The sequence below is a fragment of the Sipha flava genome, unplaced genomic scaffold (genome assembly GCF_003268045.1).
Source record: "Sipha flava isolate LNK unplaced genomic scaffold, YSA_version1 75_pilon_pilon, whole genome shotgun sequence".
NCBI classification, from domain to species: domain Eukaryota; kingdom Metazoa; phylum Arthropoda; class Insecta; order Hemiptera; family Aphididae; genus Sipha; species Sipha flava.
In genome coordinates, this window is record NW_020273615.1 from 1,654,831 (window position 1) to 1,678,237 (window position 23,407).

The 23,407-nt window shown below is 27.5% G+C and overlaps 1 protein-coding gene across 1 annotated transcript; it reads left to right on the top strand.

Annotated features, from left to right (window-relative positions):
* Window positions 1-8,261: 8,261 nt before the first annotated feature.
* On the top strand, window positions 8,262-23,123 carry LOC112692635 (beta-1,4-N-acetylgalactosaminyltransferase bre-4-like). The gene is made up of 7 exons (XM_025567361.1): window positions 8,262-8,346; window positions 12,096-12,341; window positions 17,871-17,949; window positions 18,200-18,445; window positions 18,649-18,832; window positions 20,589-20,807; window positions 22,039-23,123. Exons 2-7 carry the CDS (start codon window positions 12,144-12,146, stop codon window positions 22,172-22,174), a joined length of 1,062 nt encoding a protein of 353 aa, XP_025423146.1. The 5' UTR covers window positions 8,262-8,346; window positions 12,096-12,143; the 3' UTR covers window positions 22,175-23,123.
* Window positions 23,124-23,407: the final 284 nt, after the last annotated feature.

Here is a 23,407-nt window from a genome sequence, read left to right on the forward strand (position 1 = left end):
ATTTCCAGTTTTTCTGATTATTTTTGCTTATTTTACCATTTTTTTTTTTTTTACGTTTTTATAGTTTTATCCTGAAAAGTCGTTTTTAATAGAATTAAAATTAAAAATAATTCTCATTTTATCTACGTTGTCAAGTAGTTCGTCGTCGTCCAAAGTATCGTTGTAGGGTTAACAAAGATATTCCAACGCTGAAAATAAAACTGAGTGTCAAACGTCAGATTGATCAAGAAGGAAGAGAACAGTTTATATTTTATTTTTCAAAAAAATCTCTTAGAAAATCCATTAAAAGTCTTGAAAGTGAAGATTTATTTTTATTTTTTTTGATATTTTAGTTAGAATTTTATAGTTTTTTTTTTTTTTACTAAATATTTTTGCATAATTTAAAATTTTTTAAATGCTTATTTTAGCGCTTATAATGATGTTTTTAAGCGCTTATTTTAATGATTTAAAGTGCTATAAGTTCCGAGCCCTGCTAATAACGTAATACTAATACGTTATTTTATTAGTACATGGTTACATTAATTTTAAAATTGTTTATATAATAAAAACAAAGTTATAAACATAAGTATAGTATTGTGTCAAACTATAATTTGAGACTTAAACGGAAAGCTACATTTCAGTAATCATATTATAAAACCTTATAAACCTATTTATAGAAATATTTTTATTCCTATCGATATATATACATATATTTAGATTTAAAAAAATAGATATTTGAAAATAGACTACTTGATCAGTAATTGTATTGACTTCCCAGTTATTGTAAAATATACCAATATTTTTAGCACCTACTAAAAACCAGAAAAGTTAACCTTTAGGATTATAATTATTATTTTTTAAATATTGTTCCACTGATAATGAAAAAAAATACTACGATTAGCCTATTTGTTTATAACTTAAAATAAATTACTTATTTAAATGTTATGAATCATTAATTTTTTACTACAAATATTATTTTAGTACAATATGTCTGGACTGTGATTAATAATTATAAAATATTCAGAAAAAATTCTGAGCTTTAATGCATCAAAGCATAATTGTATGCCATGCAGTCACACCATGCACACAGTTTTTCGCAAAGATGACCAAAAATTTATCCAGATAAAGATAAAAGATAATTGGATACAATTTATCTTGATAAATATAAAAGATAGTTAAAATCTAAACTATCTAGATAAAAGATAAAACACTATTAATCTGGATAAAGAAGATAACATTATTTTATTTTATTAAGTAATCTGCACCTTTTTTTTTATAAATTTATACTTAAAAAATAAAAATAAATTAAAATAAACTTAACTTTGATCTAATATGTACCTCCAATATAAATAATTAACAAAAAACATTTATACTATATACATTTATGTGTGGGAAGTAAGTAATAAATAATAAGACCACTAGTTTGCTTACTTACTGCGTGACGAACGGTGCCTGTTTAATTATGCACATTTTCCTTCGCAATTTTATATGCTTAAGACTTCTTCACATAAACATTCTCCATTCAATTTTACGTAAGCTTTACACTTTTGCTATGTTGGCGTTTACCTGTGTATGTTATCCTCAGCAAAGTTCTTTTGGAATCCGATCTTATAATCGTCAATAATCAACAACTTAGTTCTCATTCAACTAAACTCCATAATAACGAACAATTATAAAAAAAAATATTAATTAAAATATGATCGTGATTTATGTAAAAATAAATTTATGTAAATTACGATGTATTCGAGACTATACAGTGCTCACTAACATTATTTTTATATCCCTTATAATAATATATGTTTGTACACACATGGCGTATGTTAGTCACCAAAAAAATAATGAAAAACAAATTAAAAAGACTAATCAATAATAAATGTAGTTACGAATACATATTAATTACTATATACGTTAAAATATCATATCATTTTAAGGATAACATGTATATAAAAATATAACAATAAATATCATTGTATTATATTTAATTAATAAAAAAAATAGATACGCGTAATAACAACAAAGATTGGAAACATAGAAAGGCGAAAGAAACACTCTACAAAACACTTCTCGGCAGTCTCCATAAACAGTGTTGTGTCGTGCGTCTCCATCAAGTATTTATCAATATAATATTTATTTCATTAAATTTTACCCTTTTTTTTTTTTTTGTACCAATCAACCACGTCAAAACGAGGTAAGAAAAAATTTTAAACAGAAATACAAAATTATATTTCTTTCTATCATAGGAAAAGGTAATAAAAGTGTTTAGCTTGCTTTGAATATTTATGTAGCCCCTTGTTCGTCTAAGATAGATTAATTTTATTACACTATATAACGATGTAAGGGGCCAATATCTCGATATTATTGTATATTATTATATATCTTTGAAAATATCAGCGATGCTTTGCCGAACCTCCAATACAACAATTTTATTGCGTGTATATTATAGAGTGTTGGTACATTTATATTTTGTACCAAATGTGTTTGTACAACTTACGAATTATTAAAAATTAAAAATTAAAGTCGTAACTATTTAACCTGAAAACTAACGGTAACTGATTCGGCTCAACCTGATAAAATACTTATTTTAAACGGGAACCTATTCGGCCAAATGGAACCAATTCAGTTGCTCCCCTATTATGTTCCCGGTGGCACGTACACGTGTTACAGATCATCGCCCATGCCCCGGGGACCCGTTCGAAATCGGACCGCGACGAATAATGCAATTATTCGACTGACGAAAAGCAAAAGGAGCTGGACGACATTTCGGAGCTAATGTACACTGCGGGACAACCAGTGTTATGCATTATCTAGATGATTTATCTAGATAATAATATGAAGTATCTTTTTATCCATCTTTTTTAAAAAAATGGTTATCTAAGATAAATTATCTAGATAATTTTGAAAAAGATATTTTCTTTTTTTTGTGGGAAGTAAAACAAGGAATAATAAACACTTAGTATTAACGTATATACGATTTAAATTTTAAATATACATATTCTATAAACGAAGAAAAGGTATTGTAAAATTATTTATACAGAAAACATAAAAATGAACGTATTTCAATTAATACCATTCAATTTTATAACGATTAACTTTTTTTTTCTATATAATCGACGACTGGGCAATATCAGCGATACTAGGCGATACGCTATCCAACGCTTACACCCGGAATTTAATATACGTATACCTATTAGCTAATATTATACTCGTAATAATAATATAGACAATAATTGTGTGAATACATGGATATATATAAAACGTCAATCTTTGGTTGGAACGTTCCATAAATAACAGTCTATAAACTTAGATTAAAATTAATAAACAATAATAAAGCCAATCAGTAACCACTGAATAGTGGCCACGGCTATAGAGTATATAGATTTTAAATCGAATTAGTAAATACTGAGAATAGCAACAAAGTAACAGTAATCACTTATTAGTTATTAGTAAATACGTATGGTTAAATAAAATATACCGATTTATATGGAATATTTTAAAATTATATATTTAATCAAACATGAGTTTCATAAATATAATATACATACATACATACATACAGATATGCATTAAGAATTATAAATTGTTCGTCAGAGACCAGTATTAATAACATTAATAATACTATTTTTAGTAATCCTAAATTTATATTTTGCTACGTTAATATTCCATCGACCATCATTGTTATTAATTATTTTTGGCTGTTCGACGTTGGTAACTAGTTGTTCTTATTTTTTAATTTAACATGGATAAATTTATTTCTCGAGAGAGGAAACGGATTCATGACGATGATTCTGACAGTTGAAATAAATTTACCATTATCTTCGAAAAGCGGATCTAAGCAAATTAGATCGTATAGATCACTTTCTAGGACTGAAGACAGTTCGTATGACTGCAGAATTATACGATTAGATATTTAATTTCGTATTCAGATTGGTCGCACTGTATAATCAACTTAATTTAATAAATTAAATAAATCAATTATAATTTACTTAATTCGACACTACAATAATAATGAACAAATACATATTTGTAAACATATATTTAATATTTTTTAACATACATAATAGAATAGTTAACTATTCAACGTTTATTCGCGAACTTTCAATGCATACGACCATATTCATAATTTTACTAAAAAGTGTTCATGTTTTGTTATTTTATTTCTTATTTCCTTATTTCGGGGTCCCCGCGTCGGACTTCTTGATCTTCGCATTTCGGTGCACAGTGGGAGTTCTGCCCAACCGAGTCTCGAAAAATTAGCGCAAACACGGTCCTCCGGTTAGTAGTTCTGCGTCGAACGCGCAGGACAAAACCCGGGATCTCCAAAGATAAAAATGTGATAATACACTGTCAGTATACTGTACAAAGATGTAAATGATGCCTTTAAATGCATAGATTATTTTATTATTTTTATGGAGATCCATAAATATGGACTCTAGCATGGAAAAAAGTTAAAGTAAAAAGTTGTATAGCAAATTGACAAGCGTCTATATTTATTCCATAAGCACAACGAAGATTGAAGAAGCTATGCTAAATTAAGTCATTGATAAAATCATTATCGACGAAATATTTAACATAGACAGTAATACGTGAAAGGTATGTTGTGCATATAACAATAAAAATAAAAATATATCAAAAACTTGACTATCATTTTTTGGTCTTGGATGTATGTTTTGTAGATACTTGACATTCAGGCGTTTCTCTTATTTTTTTTCTTGGAATCGCTACAAAAATTAACAAATTTAATATTATCTTGATAAAATATTTTAAGATTTGGGATTATCTATAACATAAGATTATAAAAATGGCTTGTCTACGCTTGAATAAATTAATAATTAGTTAATTGTGCAATCATTAAACACAATTTGATTATTTTTTAAAAATCAATATAACATACTCGTCCTTTAACCATTCGCTGATGGTACAATACCACGTCTGTTCTTCAAAAAATTTGATTCCATTATCAACCGTTATATTTTAAATTTATTTTTACGATTTTCAGCACATGTCTAAACAATAAAGGACTATGGTTAAATGCGAATAATATCCATCATCGATTCAATTGAAAAATTATTAGATAACTGATACATATTTGCTGATAGGCACAAAAACTTTAATATATATCTTGATTTGTAAATAATGAGTATAATTTTATATCATACTATCAACAATCATAATAACGTACTAGCGACTAATGGATGAACATAAAACTTACGTTAAGAAACAAAAAACTACTGATAATTACTAAGTAAATGACTCTCCACGATTCATCGCTGCCGGGGTACTCATTCCAGAAATGTTTCTTTGTGTAGTATTCCCACAGCTTACTTGTATATTGTATTAGATAAAGATTATTTTTTTCTATTCTGTACAACTGCTTGGGAGAAGCGAACTTAAGTGCCGGTTCCATATACTCAAATGGAATCCCTTAAGTGGATTTCAAATCTAAAAAAAAAAAAAAAATTAAAGTAATATTACTTACTAACTGGTGAAATCAAAATAGAATTGAATTCGTGATTATAATAATATACATTTATATATACGATATATATAAATATAAAGTGAAAGTGAAATATTTTGTATTATCTCAATTATTTTGAAAACTGTTGAGAATTATAAAAAAATTACATAAATGTACCTTAATGATAACACTTATTGACAGACAAAGGAAAAATCAAGATGTTAAATCTTGTACATTTTTCGCTTCGCTCAGAATCTATAATGTTTATACTAAAGGACGTGCCTGGAAATTTTTTTTGGCGAGGTTCAATATTTTTACTACCTCATATTTCAAATGTATTTATTTCACATAATAATAATTTTATAGTATTAAAAAGATCAACAATCTACAATGGATTATATAAACAACTATGAAAAATGTTTACGATGATAAACTTAAATTGTATACAAATATTAAGCAATCATTTTTTTCTAAATTCGTTAAAATTTCTCTAGACATGTTCTTGTTTATACTGTGAAACACCGATTACTAAGGATTATGATCTTTGAATGATGAATTTGATAGAACACTTATTTCACACATATTTTCGTAATCCTATAATACTTATAAACTATATATAATGTCCATAATTATGATAAATTATTATTATGTATTAATAATTTATTAAAAATGATTTAAAATTTCTATTAAAACTTGTATAAATAAAGTATTGAATATACTAATAAAAATATATGTCATGAATTATTATAAAAATAGTTCAAATGTATTTCTTACGACTGTTTTTGATTTAAAAAATCAACATCAATAATACAAAAATACACTATTAATACTTTTTTAATATTTTAAGAGTTTAAGAGTATTAACCACATTACAATTATGTTAATTTATATTATTTCAGTTAAAATTTTTGAACCTGCCAATGTCATGTTGTTCTGATTTTGATATTTTGTTGATTAAATTAGTTGATTTAAAATAAAATTATATTTGTCACTAAATTTTGAATTCTATAAAGTTTAAATACATTAAATGTATTAATTTATTAAAAAAAAAAAATGAACTCATTATAACTTGATGATAATCAATAATTAATGCACTAATACGTAAAAGCATTCTAATTAAAAATTTTAAAATAGAAACCGGGTTTAGATAAAATTGTGGATTTTGAATTTCTAATTCCGAAAATCTGAAAATCTAAATTTTCAAACTTCGGCAAATCCGGCTTTTCTTTATCATTAGTAGGCAGGGGCGTATTTATAGGGGGTGGTATGGATGTTGGAGCACCCCCCCTCCCATCGATCGTATTTTATGGTATTTCACCAAATTGTAAACTTAATTACAGTATAATTTAACTAAACGTAGGTATATGTAAATGTAATCATTTTTATTAATATAATAATTTATATAAATATATGGTATTTATAAATGTAAAAGTGAGGGGGGCAGAACCCCAACTTACTAAAAGTCTATTAAATTTTAAAACATCCCCGTTAAATGAATCCCGAATACGCCACTGATAGTAGGTATATACTAATATGTAACTACATTTCAATATATATCATACATTTTGTATAATTGTGTTAAAGAGTAGTATTTCATAACTAGGGAACGGATTTTATTGTAAATACATATCTTTATTGAAATGAGGTATTTTAAATCTGATAAAAAATGTGTACGATTTAGATCATTCTATTTGAAATAAACCCAAAATATATTACACATTTTTACAAATTTGGTAAATAAGTACATATTTTGTATATTTTTTAGTCATTTTTTATTGATTTTTTTATTGATTTTCGACAACGATACTGCTTCGTTTAAAACAATAATATTTGTAATTGTTGACGACCACCAAATATTGTACATCTAAATGATATTTATGTACTTATTTCTGGCATACTGCATTATTGTAGATTAGGACTATTTCAACTATCGCGTTTTTATATACTGTATACAGTCATAGACTAAATATATTAATAATATGTTTAATCTATGATACAGTGTATACAATTGTCGGTCTGGCTAATGATTGGAAAAAAATTTATAATTAGCCTCTAACAAAATAATATTGGAGTGGGATTCAATAAATACCTACTAAAAATAAATTATTTCTCGTTACGCTCGAATTATACTACAAGTATTAATTTATTTTTGTTTTTATATTTTTTCAAAGCCATTATTATCGAATTAATCATTGTGTTCGTGTATTTGACCGTTAACAACACGTATCTCAATTTTTCAAAGTATTTATATTTGATAGATTTTGATCAAGAAAACCAATAATGTATAAATTATAGTGGTGATATATTAGTTCTATTAAATCATGTCAACAATATTTCAAGATTAAAATAAGAATAAAATGATTATAATTTAATTCGGGAAAATAGTTACCACGATTTTCCATGTTAGCGTGGTTGCCTTGAGCCCATGGGTGGATTTAGAAGAGGTTCAGGTCATATGCCCCACAATCAATTTTAAATATTGATTGAATATAACAAATTTTGTTAACAAAATTGGCCTCTTGAAGACTCTTTACATTTTTAAATATGTAAGCTATAAGTTGAAGTTAAAACTAAACTGGAAAATACCCCTGTTTCCACCACTCCCACTCAAATTACATTACTCCACAGTGGGATATAAATTTGAAAAATGGGACAGAATAAAAAAAAAATAAAAATAGCATATCCTGAATCAAATTTTGGAATTTGATAGTACACATGATTATCTATTGATTTTCGCTATCTAACATGTAATTACGATATAATGTACCAACGACAATTATCGTCATTGTGCGTTTAATTGAATGCGATAATATTAAAGTTATCGTACACTTGTATTCATTCGTTGATCAATGTCAGTCCGTTCATGTTATTAGTGTACATTTTAATATTTCAAAAATTTGGAAAGCCTATCAGGTAAGCTTTAAGAACATATTATTATGATTCATTTACATTTACTACACATAAATAGTTTATATGTATATGCCCAAATTTTTCTTAATAACTTTTGCTATAAAAATTAGTTTAAAGAAATCTGATTAAAATGAAGCATCTAAATTGCTAAAAGAAGCTACAGAGACTTCACCTACTCGAGCATAAAAAATTTGATACTCTAATGTAAAAAAAAATACTTTTCTGGTTGAAATGTACTTAGAAGAAGAAGTTTTGATTTTAATTATTGATGCGAGACTTACTGAATTGCAATACATGTTAATTAGATTAAATGCTAAACATGGGAATGCTAATATTTATCCCTCTCATAGTAAAATTATTGAAAGTAAAGCTCGATGTTATCCCAAAAATAAAAGTGTGTTAACTACCGAAAAAAATTCTGAAGTTAAACTTTAAGCCTTAATATATCGTATGATTAATTTATTATGTATTAAAATACTTATAAAACTAATTAAAAATATTAAACTTATCTTTTAAAATAATTAGGAATAATTTTACTTTTTTACAATTTTGTCTACGAGTGTAGTAAAATAAAACATCTCTTTGCCAGACCCCATGTAAGATTCCATAAAATAAGATAAATGTTTACAATGATAACTATGAATAAACTTAAGAAATAAATATTATATAATAATATTGTTTTTTTGATACAAGGAATATATTTATAACCCATTTTCAGCTTTAATAAGTGGCCTCTTGAAATAGCCTGACCGACAATTCTCTAACTGTGGAATCGCCCTTGGTTGGGCCTCTATTTTATGAATAAATCTCTGGGCCTCAGGCGATTGCCGGGTATTCGGATGGGCCAAACCAACACTGGGTGTATACTATACAATATTGTCGATTTGGTAGTTCCGGACAGTATAAATATATAATAAATAAATTGTACTCGTTTTTAGCGGTATTCGCAGTCACATTCACAACGAAAATTTAGTGTACGTCTAGTTTTTAATTTTTAAAATGCCGAAAATTGTGATATCGAATTTAAAAACGAATTATTATTCAAAAGGGTGTACTAACAAGACATTTAAAAGTGACGGAGAAATTTTATTCCGAAATTGATCAATTGAAAGTATAAAAAAATAATCTTAAAAGCGCCTAATCGTGTTTCAAAATTTAAATAAATATATCTGGATTCCTTACCTCCTGAACCAATCATAGCAAGACGGGGTACGTGACTTGAAGCAGTTTAATACTATTGCAATCATTTTTACAAAATAAAAATAATATTTCAAATTTCGATACTGAATCAGTCGCAACTGTTGAAAACGCAAATTCACTGATGTTTTACATCAATTTAAAAACAAACTTGACATATATTTCTGCAAATTTTTAATTTTTAATTCAGACAACTAAATAATTGGAAATTAAAAACATGTTTTAATAGAAAATATTAGCATTGTAGAAAAATCTGCATATAGATTAGAAATACCTCAGGGGCTTATGGAGAAATAGTTAAAAAGAACTTTGCCAATATAATTGAAAAAAAATGTATTTTATTCAGAAAAAATCAACAAGTATATTTTTTTTTTTGTAACTTTCGTTACTAATAAATATTTCGATAAGTCGACTTGGTCCATCAGTATTATATTATTTAATTGTATTTAATTGCATTATTTATTTTATTTTTAATCATTGGTATAATTCCCGATATCAGTAATCGCCACACTAATTGGTTTAATATTGAAAAATATTTGGATTGAAAATTCATTTCATTTTCATGTTTATAGATAATAATTTGATAATTTATACAGTCACTTCTAACAGTTAAATCATGAATCATTCAATTATTCCATTATTTTGATTTAATTTACTAATCATTTGATTATTTTATTTTCGACTACTAATTATTTGATTATTCCATTATTTTGATTTCGTTTACTAATCATTCGATTATTTTGTTTTCGACTACTAATCATTCGATTATTCCCATCACTAGTAAATATTGTTAGAAACAAAATGTTTTTTTTTTTTTTTGTATCCTATGCATTTGAAAAAGAAAAAGTATAACGTTGACGTTTGGAATAACTAATTCAACTGAATTCGTTATCGTCAATGTCGTGATCCGTATTCGACAGATTTCAGAACACACCATTAGAATCACTAAATTATATACTCATTGAGGAAGAGTTATTTAGATTTGATAAAGATAGTAGATTATTGCGAATTATTTAATTATTTTGTAAAATATTAAACTGACGATTTAATTGAACAATTTGAATATTTATCGTTATTATTGTTATTAATTTTATTTGAATTCGGATTTGGCTTTGACGACATGATAACGATAGGTTTTGACATTATTAATAAGAGGAGCCACTATAGGCCGTTTCGAGATTAGGTGACGTCCGAGAACCGTCGACAAGTTTTATATCGATAGTGCTTTATTATACGTAGCGATTTTATATATTAACACGTATTAAATTATTACCTGTGAAATAATTATTTAACATTAAGTTAATGAAAAAAGAAAATAAATGGAAATGCTCATATAAATATGAAGAAGAAGCAATTGTAAACTTGTAAATGAAAAATATTAGAGCTGTCGAAACTCGTGCGTTCCGGATAACTTCCAACTCGAGACTGAAATATCAAAGTTACTTAATTATTGTACACTTTGAGTCATATTTTCAACTTCCCGTCTCTGTTTCAACCAAATTTCTCCGTTTACTCATCATTCGTCTTGTACGAGTCGAGTCGCTTCGTATTGTTGGGTCAGTTCCGTTTAAGAGCTTTGTTTACAGTCCCTTATGTTGTCGTCGTATGCCCATCATCGACCACTGTTCATTGTCCTGATCACTCCACTCTTTTCGCGTTTACCTGTCTTCAGCTTGTAACCTAGCTTTTAAGTTGTGGACGAAATGTTTAAGTCTTGGATATTGTATCAGATTGATGTGATGAACTCTATTCCTCATCTTAACCATATGGGATCGACCACAGGAATCAACCTAGACCTGTAACCACCGGGAATGGGACAAAAGGAGGAATTTCCCTCTAGACCCAATCGTTGTCCCCTAACATTTTTATTGAAAGATAGTGATTTTCGAATAAACTGATATACTGGAAAAAAAATGTATATCAATAAGTGTTAATTCAAATGTGAGTTGGTTATAATGGTGATCATATGATAGTTTTATAAAATTTATAATAAATAATAAGTTATATTTAATATAACCACAATTATAGTTCGATTGTAGAAGATAATGGTATATTAGCAACGAGTAACGACTGATTACGACAATTTTATCATCTTTTGATAATTTATTATTTTTATATTTGTGTGAACAATTATTTAAAAGAAAATAATATTTCTAATAAAACACGTAAAAGGAGCTTTCTAAACAATGTAAAGCATTTAAAGAAACATTTAATATGATATCTACAATTGATGTACATGGATGTAGCTCAGCAGTTTGTGAATCAACATTTTCTTATATAACATATATTGAAAAATCGATAAAGACAATCAATGAAAAATAACCGCCATTTGAACTTGGCTTTATTGACATTTGAGTCCAAACGAACTGAAAACTTAATTGGAGATTAATCGTTATATAATACTACGAGTAGAAGAACAGAAAACTACAGCTGGGATTTTATATAAGTTTTTTTAAAAGTGTTTATGTACTATTAGTACATTTAATCTATTGTTAGACTATTTAAATACATAGCATAGTTATGATCGATATAAGTGTGATCAATTTTTGTTTCAGATTCCCAAGACCACGGCGTTGGGTCTTATTAATGTTCGCTGAACTACAATGCCCATAATAACACAATTGCGCTTAAAAATTTTGCTTACACTGGCTATAGCTTTCATACTATTGCAGTACACGTACGTAAATTTTAACGAGCAAAATTGGTTCAATAGCTCAATTGTTACCACGGTAAAAAAATGCCACCCCTCGACGAATCCCGTGCCATTAATTCACCTCAACGTTTCCGGCATCGAGGCCATGGTGAGTAAACAATTTTCTAGTAACGATAAAAAAACTAATTTTTTTTATATTCGCTTTAATATTAGAAGTTGTTATTCTTAAAGGAGCTCCAGTCGATCATATTTTAAGGAAAATAGCATAGGCAATTTAACATGACGGTGTAAGTTGGCTTGTTAGTGTGTGGAAAGTAAATGCACATTAGTGTGTGTGAGACTAATCTGAAATCTTGATCAGCGTTATTATCCATTCATTTTATTGATTCAGTAGAAACCGTCCCGACGTCGACAAGTCGTACCAAATATCGTAGTCACAAATAATATGAACTGCATAATATATATATATTATATAATACCTATAATTGAATAAACTATAAGCATTATAATAATAATAACATTGATCCTACCATAAATTATTTCTAAAATTTATTCTCGATTTTTAGCTTGTAATTTTTATAAAAGTGTATTCTGTAATCAATGATTATAATTTATAATAATATAATGTACGTCATATGCAAAATTTTGACGTATATTACCATATTATAATCAATTATTCGTTGTACGAAAATGTGTTAAAATGAAATACGTTTCATTATATTATGTTACGAGGATGTTTAAAACTATAATGAAAGATATTGGTTGAAAATGATTGCAATCCAAATATGAACACTGCGTTGACATTTTTAAAATTATATTTAAATCCAAGTATATATATATATATATATATATTAATAAATAATAATATAATTATATAATTTATACAATTTATACTTCAGTTACATATTATATTAATATTAGATAGTAGATACTAGTTGCCTATTACCATACCATTAATCCCGTAAACTAAGGTTTCTGTCCATTCTTGAGTCAATTAACTCTGGCAACATCGCTTCAAAATAAAATTTTTCCAATGATGGTTTCATTTTTGTGTTGAAAAATGTTTCATCTTTAAAAATTTTTTGATAAAGTATACCTGTAAAAGATGTAAACAAAATATAAAGAAAAATTTAACAATACATTTAAATATTGTGTGTTACCTTTAGGTGACCATATTATAAAATAACAAAATAATCGTTGAGTTATTTTTAATTGGCCCATGACTTGAAAATAGTAGTTGTGACTTTGTTTTAATTGCAAATTTCCTTGGCTGTCTAGAGTTGCAAATTTTAATTTCCTAGATTCTATAGCTTCTTTTGGAGTTAATTCTTTTATTGTTGAGGGACATTTTATTTCAATTATACCATTATTATCTATAAGTCCATCAGGACTTGCTGCTAAAAACGGTTGATGCTCACATATGAAAAGTCCAGATTCTTGAATTTTAAATCCTGTTGATTGTTCAAACTTTGCCTTTGCAGAAGGTTCGCACTCAATACCATATCTCGTATGCTCATTACCACAAAAGGTTTTATACAATATTGATATAACTGTATTGGCTCTAGAAGTCGATGGTCGAAGTTTACAAATTTTTCCAAAATTCGATGCGGTTAATCTAATTTTTCTTTCTTTGTGCCATAATTCGCATTCCGATTGAAGTGTAGTCGATTTTTCTATAAATTTAATTTCATCCATATTTTTAATTATTTTATTGTTCATATATTTCAATTTCTTTTTTTCGTAATCATTTCCATCCATATCTAGTTCTTCACACATATTTTCTTCGCATTTACCATAGTCATCATCTGGTAAGTTATATTTAGTAACTCGTCTACTTCTTGGTTCAAATAAAAGTTTTCTTTTCATTTTACATATTTTTTTCTTCTGTTTTGCACTTATAAAACGCTTCGTAAAATCACCAGGACTAATATTGCAAATCTTTTTATGCAAAATGCTAATATATTTTGGTCCTGTATTATAAGATAACACTGCAGCTGTACATCGCGCTTGATATGACCCTTTATGAGAAAAATGTATTCTTTCGCCACCTACAAATTTAGCAACAATACTATTGTAACCTTCGACCGAATTATTGTTGACATTATATATTAAACTTGAGGCATGATGAGCTAATAAATTTCTCGCATATAAAATATCTGTCCAAAGCCCAGATTTTTCCATTTCTAAAACATAATTTTTACTATTTTTTTCCTTCTTTTTTTTTACAAAAGTACTTTGCACAATTTTCATGATTTCCAAAAACATGATATGGGTCATTCATAATATCATGTTTTAATAAATTAATTTTTTCATTATGTGTTCCATCACTATTCTTTCTATATTCAATTACCTGAGTAATTGCACAACGAAGTTTTTATAAATTATTTCTCAAAGTATTTCTCTGATCTCCGGGTACAATTTTTCCACTACTACATTTTCTTTTTCCCGCAATATCATGCATACGATTTATATAGTTACGCAAAACATGGTTTTTGCATTCAATTTTTTGAATTAATACATCAGGACCATAAGGTTTAGCGAGTAGTAATTTTTTACTAACACTGCTATCACCATCACCGATTAGTTTATTATATAAAATATTATGCATTGCTATACTTTCTTTGAAGCCCTCAACTATAATATCAGATTCCATAGAAGTAGAAGTTGAAGTCCAATTTTTATAGCACTTGTGTTCACGAACTATATGGTTTGTTTTTAAGGCTCTATCACATATGGCACAGTACTTATTGCGGACACTCATAAATAAACATTTTTTGGTTCTATACCCAACAATTGATGCTACACCAGACGAAGCATTGTAATTGTATTTATAGGATCTTTTGGACCAGGCGCCATCAGCAACAACAGTTACCAATGCACGACCTTGGTCATCTACGTCCCCATTTTGAACAGCGAGTTTTGCCTCCTCAATTCCAGCAAGTTTCATTTCATCCAACGTAACATCAAATAAATGAACATGCAATTTTTCGTGGTATTTTTGATATGAGTTATTAGCATAACAAGGCATATCTAATATGGCTGTAAATTCTTCTAATTGCGAATATCCCTGGCCAGTATTAATGGTGGCTAAAGTAATTGACATATTTATATCAAGGCCTTGTCTATCGGGATCTTCAGAGTATAGATTTTCAAGAACTTCACATACTGAACATTTAAAGATAAAATTGCTAGAAAACCCATTTCTTTTTTCATTGACTAACAACATTTTCTCTGAGAATGAACATTCGAAACCTTTATGCTTTATATGTTGAATTGATATAAAAAAAATATGCAATATCAACTATTCTTCTACCACTAATACAATACCTATAATTAAAAAAAATGATAGGTACTATAGGCTGTTGAATGTTATATATTTTTACAATACCCTTATGAGTCATGACGATATTTCTTTTTTCATTTTCAAAATTTTTCGACAAATCAATATTTTTTTTATTGATATCTTACAAAAAATGACTAAGAAAATTCCTAAATTCCAAATTTCTATCAATAGCACAAAAAAACCATTTGAAATTTACACCATGTCTAGAAAATGGACAGATAAATATTTGATAGAAATGTCGATTCTCTAAAATTATTACTTTTGAATTACAATAAAAAAAAAAAAAAAAAACAATTTTTTCGAAAATCAACACCCGTAAGTTATGCGGTACAAATGAAAAAAAAAGTTATGATAGAACTAATACTTTTCTCGTTTCATTCAAAATACGAAACACACTTCATAATAAAATTAATTATAATTATGTTTAGAACTTACTCATTATTTTGAGTATCATTTCTATCACTAATTGTTAATGTTTCTAATAACTCTGTTTGATCTTCTATCAGAGATGATATATTTTGCGTCGAAGGCAGAGTATCGACAGTATCGTCCGCGACAATAGTATCATTATTCTATAATAATAAAAAAGTGGAATTTATTAATCTTAATAATTTAAAAATAACAAGGTATATTATTAATAAAATATATAAAAATATATCTTATTAATGAAATAATAGGTAATATTTATACATTAAATTATCATGCATAATACGGAAAAAAAATAGAAACTTACCAAAATTTTATGAATGTGATGAATATTGCATTTTTTTTCCTTTGCTTTGACAGCAAGATTCTTGTTTTTCTACCATACTGCCAACCTTTTTTTTCCATAACGAAAAAACCAAAAATATCAAATAACCAAAAAAAGAAAATAAAATGTGTATACTGTGTATTATATCATATATGTGCACAGTAGACAGTACAGTCTACAGATATTGATAACAGAAAATTACACTATAATTAATCTGGTACAGACGACAATATAAACACTGAATGTTGAAATGTTGAATGTTTATGGATGCAGAATGAATAATATATAAACAACAATACGGGTGAAATAATAAGGTGATACAATATATGGGTCGTGGTGGTTATTACTTGTAATCTTGAAATTTAGTGCAGTTCGTGGAACTATACTTGTAGCCGTAACCGGTCGGTCAATTAGTCTGTTTATTTATAATCGACGTCAATCTATGTACGCGCAGGAGCAAGTCAATAATGTTAAATGCCATACTTTTTTCATTTGAAAAAAAAAAAAAGGTATTTAGACCGAAAAGTTAAACTAAACTGTAGGAATTTGGTTGGACGGATTTTAATGTAGTAAACGGTGTTTTATTGATTGAGAAGTTCTTTAGGCTTCTGAGGAGGCGATTTTTAATATCGGTTTTACCGGCTAAGCTATAATAAAACAAAAATTTGATTTTTTTTTTATTTATATTTTTAATCATAATTTAAACAGTTTTCAAAATTTTCAAAATCACCACTTTCAAAGCATAGAAAACTTGTTAACTAATCAAATTCCGTTTAAAAAATTAAAATATATCAAACCATATTTCTATAGTTTTGTCTAGCTTTCTGGTCTAAAAGCGACTTTTTTTCAACGACTGGAGCCCCCTTAAATCTAAATTCATATGTTCGTCACTTAATCGTGAACAATATCTATTTTTCGAAATTTAAGTATTGCAAATGTCTGCTCACAAAATTTAAGTGGCACCGAAATCAGTAATAATATTTTTAGTAAAATTTTTAATACATTTAAAATTTAATTCAGAAATACTTGAATAAAATATTTGTAGGTCATTAGTTTCTTTAAAAGCAGTTTTAAGAACGCCGTTATTTTTAAATTTTATAAATTCCATCGGTAAATTAAATTCAACATCGTGACGGTTACAGAAAATGGATTTTGAAATAAATTAATTTTTTCTCTTGTACACAGTAGTCAGAAAATTGTATTGAAATAAATTTAGTAGGTTTTCAACCATATTTAAAAAATTAATAATAAATAGTTTTCCGATATGAAATTGATTTGGATGATTACCATTTTATAACATTCGAAATTATCGATGTTCGTTAATATTTTTATATTAATATTTTAATATATATATATATATATATATATATATATATTAATATTTTTATTTTCATTTCACATGAAAAATAATTACAACAAAAGTTAATAATTAAAATGTTTCACATTATGATATGTATTTGGTGGACTGCATGTTTCGGTGTTTAGCGTAGTAGATAGTTGGTATATAATCTTACCAAAAAGCTATTGAACTTAAGATACATTTTTATTAATAAAAATGTAACAGTATTTCAATAATTTTATAGATTTACAATAAAAGACAAACCACACAAACGAATGAAAAACAATTTATCACGCTATGTCCTGAAACTCCACCTGATTTAAGTAAGTTATTTACTATTGATTTATGTTGAACTATACGATTGGTTTATATTTATTTAGATTGCTTAATCACAATGGTATATAATATGGTCACATATTATTTTTTATGTAAAACGTCAAAAAATAAACGCATATATATGCATATATCACATATTTATATGTGATATATATATATATATACATGGCCGTACCTATGGGGAGTGCAACGAAAACGTCAATTTTAACTATACAGATTCGTTTCTTTTTTCTTCAGACGGAACAATGCGCATACTCGTACCTGCTCAGGAAACGCTGGAAGAAGTAGCACAACAATTATCTTGGCTTAAACTTCTCGAAGGCGGTCATCATGAGCCTTTAGACTGCCAAGCCAGATACAAAATCGCAATTATAGTGCCCTACCGAGACCGACTGTCAAACCTCTGCACTTTTCTTCTGAACATGCATCCGTTTTTAACCAAACAAAAATTGGACTACAGTATTTTCATTGTAGAACAATTCGGTAAATCAATGATGGAACATGTTTACATGATTTATTAAAACAAAAAAAAAAAAAAACATAACTATACTCGAACGTTGATGAAATGTAAACTATTTTATAATTACTCTTATTGTTTTTTTTTTTTTCGTTAAATTCGCTCGTTAAATATTTTAGATATACATTGCATACATGAACATAAGTTTAATTTATTAATATTTCTACAGGCGATGGTCTATTTAACCGAGCTATGTTAATGAACGTCGGATTTAATGAAGCGTTGAAGTTACGTGATTTCGACTGTTTCTTTTTCCACGACGTAGATCTTATACCAGAAAACGATAGAAACATTTATAGTTGTCCCGATCAGCCGAGACATATGTCAGTAGCCATCGACAAGTTTAACTACAGGTAATTATGACAGCTAAAAGTTAAGCCAAGCCATATTGTTTAGTATCTACATTTTTATATCAACTAATAAATTTCTTTCTTGAAACGAATTTTTTGAAACAAACCCACATAAATAATTTTATATTTATAAAATGTATACCACATTAAATTTGACTTAACAGTCTCTCCTCCAATTTCTTTAATACTCTCCCCTCATCCATATCCACCAGTATCAAACAGCTTTTTTACAATTTAAATCTTTCAGATGTTGTAATATAATTCCTCTGAGTGTCAGCCCAATCTGGCATAAAAGACAATGAAACTGCGGATTCCTTTGCCAAATCCACATTATCTCTCTGCAATTATTTTCAACTTTAATTTCATGCATCGATTATTGACTCATGTTAAAATTTCATATTTCTCAATTGTAGTTTAACCAATGGCATAACTCACCCCCCCAACAATGCCACTTGGTATAAACATATATCATTCACATATACCTTCCCAACTCTGGTATTACAACCTTGAAATAAATAGAAACACAACTTATCACTTGCTCGCTACTAAAATTTGGACACACTCTACTCCTATCGTACTCTTACAAACTTTCTCTTAACGACTCTCTTTTATGCACGCTACATGAATACAATGATGCGATCTATGATATCACTCACCTACTCTTTCATTCTCTTTCTCTTGCTCCCTAACGTAATATTGTCTCTGCCTTAATAAACTCTTGCAACGTTCCATTCAGCCATGGTTACAAGAGAGAGGCAATGGTAGCTGAAGCCCACCCCATAAGACAATAAGTTGAACCATATCGGACGGAGTTACGTAAAATATTTAAAAAATTAGAAATAAGAAAGACTTCGTACAGATCGACATGCGCAACAAACTATGGCAGTAATTCACTTTAAAACCCCGCCCCCTTTTTTCATTTCTAGATTCTCGCCTGGTTCCATTCAACCCCCAATCTATTCCCTCCTCGCTTGTATTAATTGCAAGTACACTATTCAGACCGATAGGAAAGTACGCTGTAACGCAATATCTGTTCTGATAAGTGGTACGCACGAACTGTGATTTAATTTCTTTAACAATGAATTTTGTATTAATTTTAAAAATCGATCTAAAAATATTTCTGTTCAAAATCACTGTACAGTTTAGTGTTATTAAAATAAGATAAGATTTTTTTATCGACTTTTCAACCACAAAATATTATTATTATCATTTTTATATTACGCCATGAATAAAAATATAAAATTCACCTAATAAGTATATTTCAAAATAAATAACGATTCCGATGTGTACCGTTATACATTATTACTTCTATATTCTTTCTAACCTATGTCTAATAAAGACTGCTGTTAATTTTTGTATAGTAATAGTAATTACAATTAAATTTAAATTTATTGAATTTCCTAAATTTAATAGAAACAAAAAATCTATATATATATATATATATATTATTTTGCCAGAGTAGCATTTGCAAATAGTTTGAAAAAAATAGATGAACTTTATGAAATATTAATTTGAAATAAAATATATATTAAATGATTAAACCCTATATCGTTACAATTTGAACAATTAACTTATGAGCATTAGTTAATTTGTTCATTGATTGATGTAAAAATCGTTTTCCTCTGGTAGTTGTGTACGTAGTTTATACATTTTTTTTTTTTTTTTGCAAGTTACTCGATTTTATATCCTGCAAATAGATTATAGAAAACAAAGTTTTAATTTGAAATTAAATATGATCATTTTGACTTTCTTTTTTTAGTTTGCCGTTCGTGGATTTATTTGGCGGAGTGATAGGCATGAGCCGCAATCATTTCGAGTTGGTCAACGGATTCAGTAACAATTATTGGGGATGGGGAGCTGAAGATGATGATATGGCATGTCGAGTCAGAGCTCATGGCCTTAACATTACCAGATATACTCCAGACGTGGCACGTTACCGTATGTTATCACATGTCAACCAAGAGTCCAACCCATCGAGGTAAGCGAATTATTTAACGCATGTTGTTAATATAGAAAACTCACCCACCCTCATTATTTTTTAAATAATTTATGACCAGTAAATTAAATAAAGGCATCAAATATTTGGTTTTAATTAAACCATTATCCTTAAAAGTATACACTTCAAAAAGTTCAAAGAAGTGGATGGAAATTTGAGGTAATATTGAAATTTTGTAAAAATGAACTCATACATTCTCGCTATCTATATGATAATTATATGAGCATCGTTTAAAAGTTAAAAGTTTGATCGAACAAAGTGGTATAGCCATAAACACTAGTGTAAGATATGCAAAAGTTGACTAACCCATAAGTCCAAATATTAAAGGACAAAATTGTGATAACAAGTTTGTATCTGTTCGTGATTAATTTACAAAATGTTGTAAATATAAAATCTAATTTACATTTACATTTACATAGTCATTAATAACTGTTATATTTTTATCTTTCCCTTGTAATTTTAAATTTAAATTTGACAAGTGCTTCGTTATATCGACCATAAAGGATAGGTCTTCTAACCATATTGGATCCGACAAAGTGCTAACGTCTTGTACTTTAGACTCTAAAAATATTTTTATTTCATCTTTTAACTTCCAGGATCGTTCTAATACAATGGAGCATGACAACTATCGTACTTTAGTAAAGTATGGTAAATCTGAATATCCGTTTTCTAAATCGTTTAAAGAAATTGAAAATTGTCTTTGGACGATGTTCATCGATAATTTTACGTTTATTACTACCACTTGGTTTTGATACAGACATTTTTAAATTTTAAATTTGTAATAAAATATACACAACAAAATTTAAAATCAAACGACTAGTGTCCAAAGGCACGCGTGTCGCGTACCGACGATATAAATTATTAATCTATATATATTTATTATTTGTACATATGAGACCATCAATAACACTAATTGTTCGATTCGATAAAAGTTCATAAGAAGATAAAAAATAATAATGTATACCAAAATATTTACCATTCTCAAAGAATCTAAGTTAGTTGAAACACAAGATTAATATTTTATAATTTTTTTTTATTATTCATTTATTATTTTATCCATTAATATTACTAGCCGAGGGCCACAAAAAACAAGTCGCGGGCCGCATGTTTGACATGCCTGCCGTAGAGCGTGCAATTGTGGATTTCGCAAAGTAACAATACGTATTACATTAATCATAATTTATAATCGTTTTCCCCCTTGTGTTCGACAAAGGTTTGAAATCTTGAGAAGCAGTCGGGAACGTTTCAACACCGACGGACTCAACAGCCTCGAGTATCGAGTAAAATCACTGCTTCAGCTTCCGTTGTTCACGTACATTCTGACGGAACTCTCTGGAGGATGCAACTGATGGTCAATGGCCACCGTGTGTCACAAGTCGCTAGAATTTTGTATTTCGAAAACCACGCAACATGTTCTTGCCATCGCATTAGTGTTTTTTTTATTCTCGTTTATTTGTATTATTGATCGAGTTACATTATCGATTTAGATTAAATTAGTTCGATGTGTGCTTACACACATCTATGTGTATTAATAGTATAAAATGATCGACGTTATCGTTCCCTGATAAAGGAAACCTCCCTAAAATATTTTTTTTGTACATACCAGTTGGTATATGATTAGTAAATGACATTTTATTCCTGAACTATAACATTATCAGAGAGAATAATATAATATTTTATTATTATATATATATAATTTTTGGTTCAAGTAGTAAGGCATAAATTTTCAAAAATTAAAAATCTCTTATTTCATTTATTTCATATTAATTTTTAATAAACCAACATAGAAGAGGAAATACTTTTGAGCGTATTTTAAACTTATTTATGAAATACATGATAATCTCAAAGTTGTATTCGTAATATTATTATTAAAGCACGCTGAATAAATTACATAGAAAATATATATTTATGCAAATAAGAAAGATTTAAAATAACGAATACGAGTATTTGCGTTTGATCTTAGAAACGTACACATTGCCTATTTTAATTTAAAAAAATACACTTCTCAAAATTTAGACAAATATGTGTACGTTTAATTCAATATGCTTGAATATGTTCATGTTAATTTTCTAAAATATACTGGCATAGAAATCAAGTCAACAATTATTTGAACATATCATATGGGTACAATATTTGGTGTCATTTACATTAAACCTACGATTCATGTATTTAAATTTGAATACTTAATTTCGTACATCGATAGATCTAAAAAAATGCTTTGCATATTACTCATTCATTAATAAAGAACCCGAATTATTACATTTAAAAAAATACGTTTGAAAATATTTTTTACATAATTTTTATCGAACAGTTTACAATTAAAAGTAAAAATAAAAAATAATCAATATATATATATATAAGAAAAGTTAACTGTCTACCGGAGTAAAATAATATAATACGCGGAAATTATAAAAATGATTTATTCTCATAACACATAAAATATTTTTATTTTAATACATAGAGTGAACAGACTGTCGTCGATAAAAATATTTTATTAATTATAATGTTTATTATTTGTTCTAATTTATAACTTTTAAATTTCCAAGTCTTAGTAGTGATATTTAGATATTATGTAATAGTTT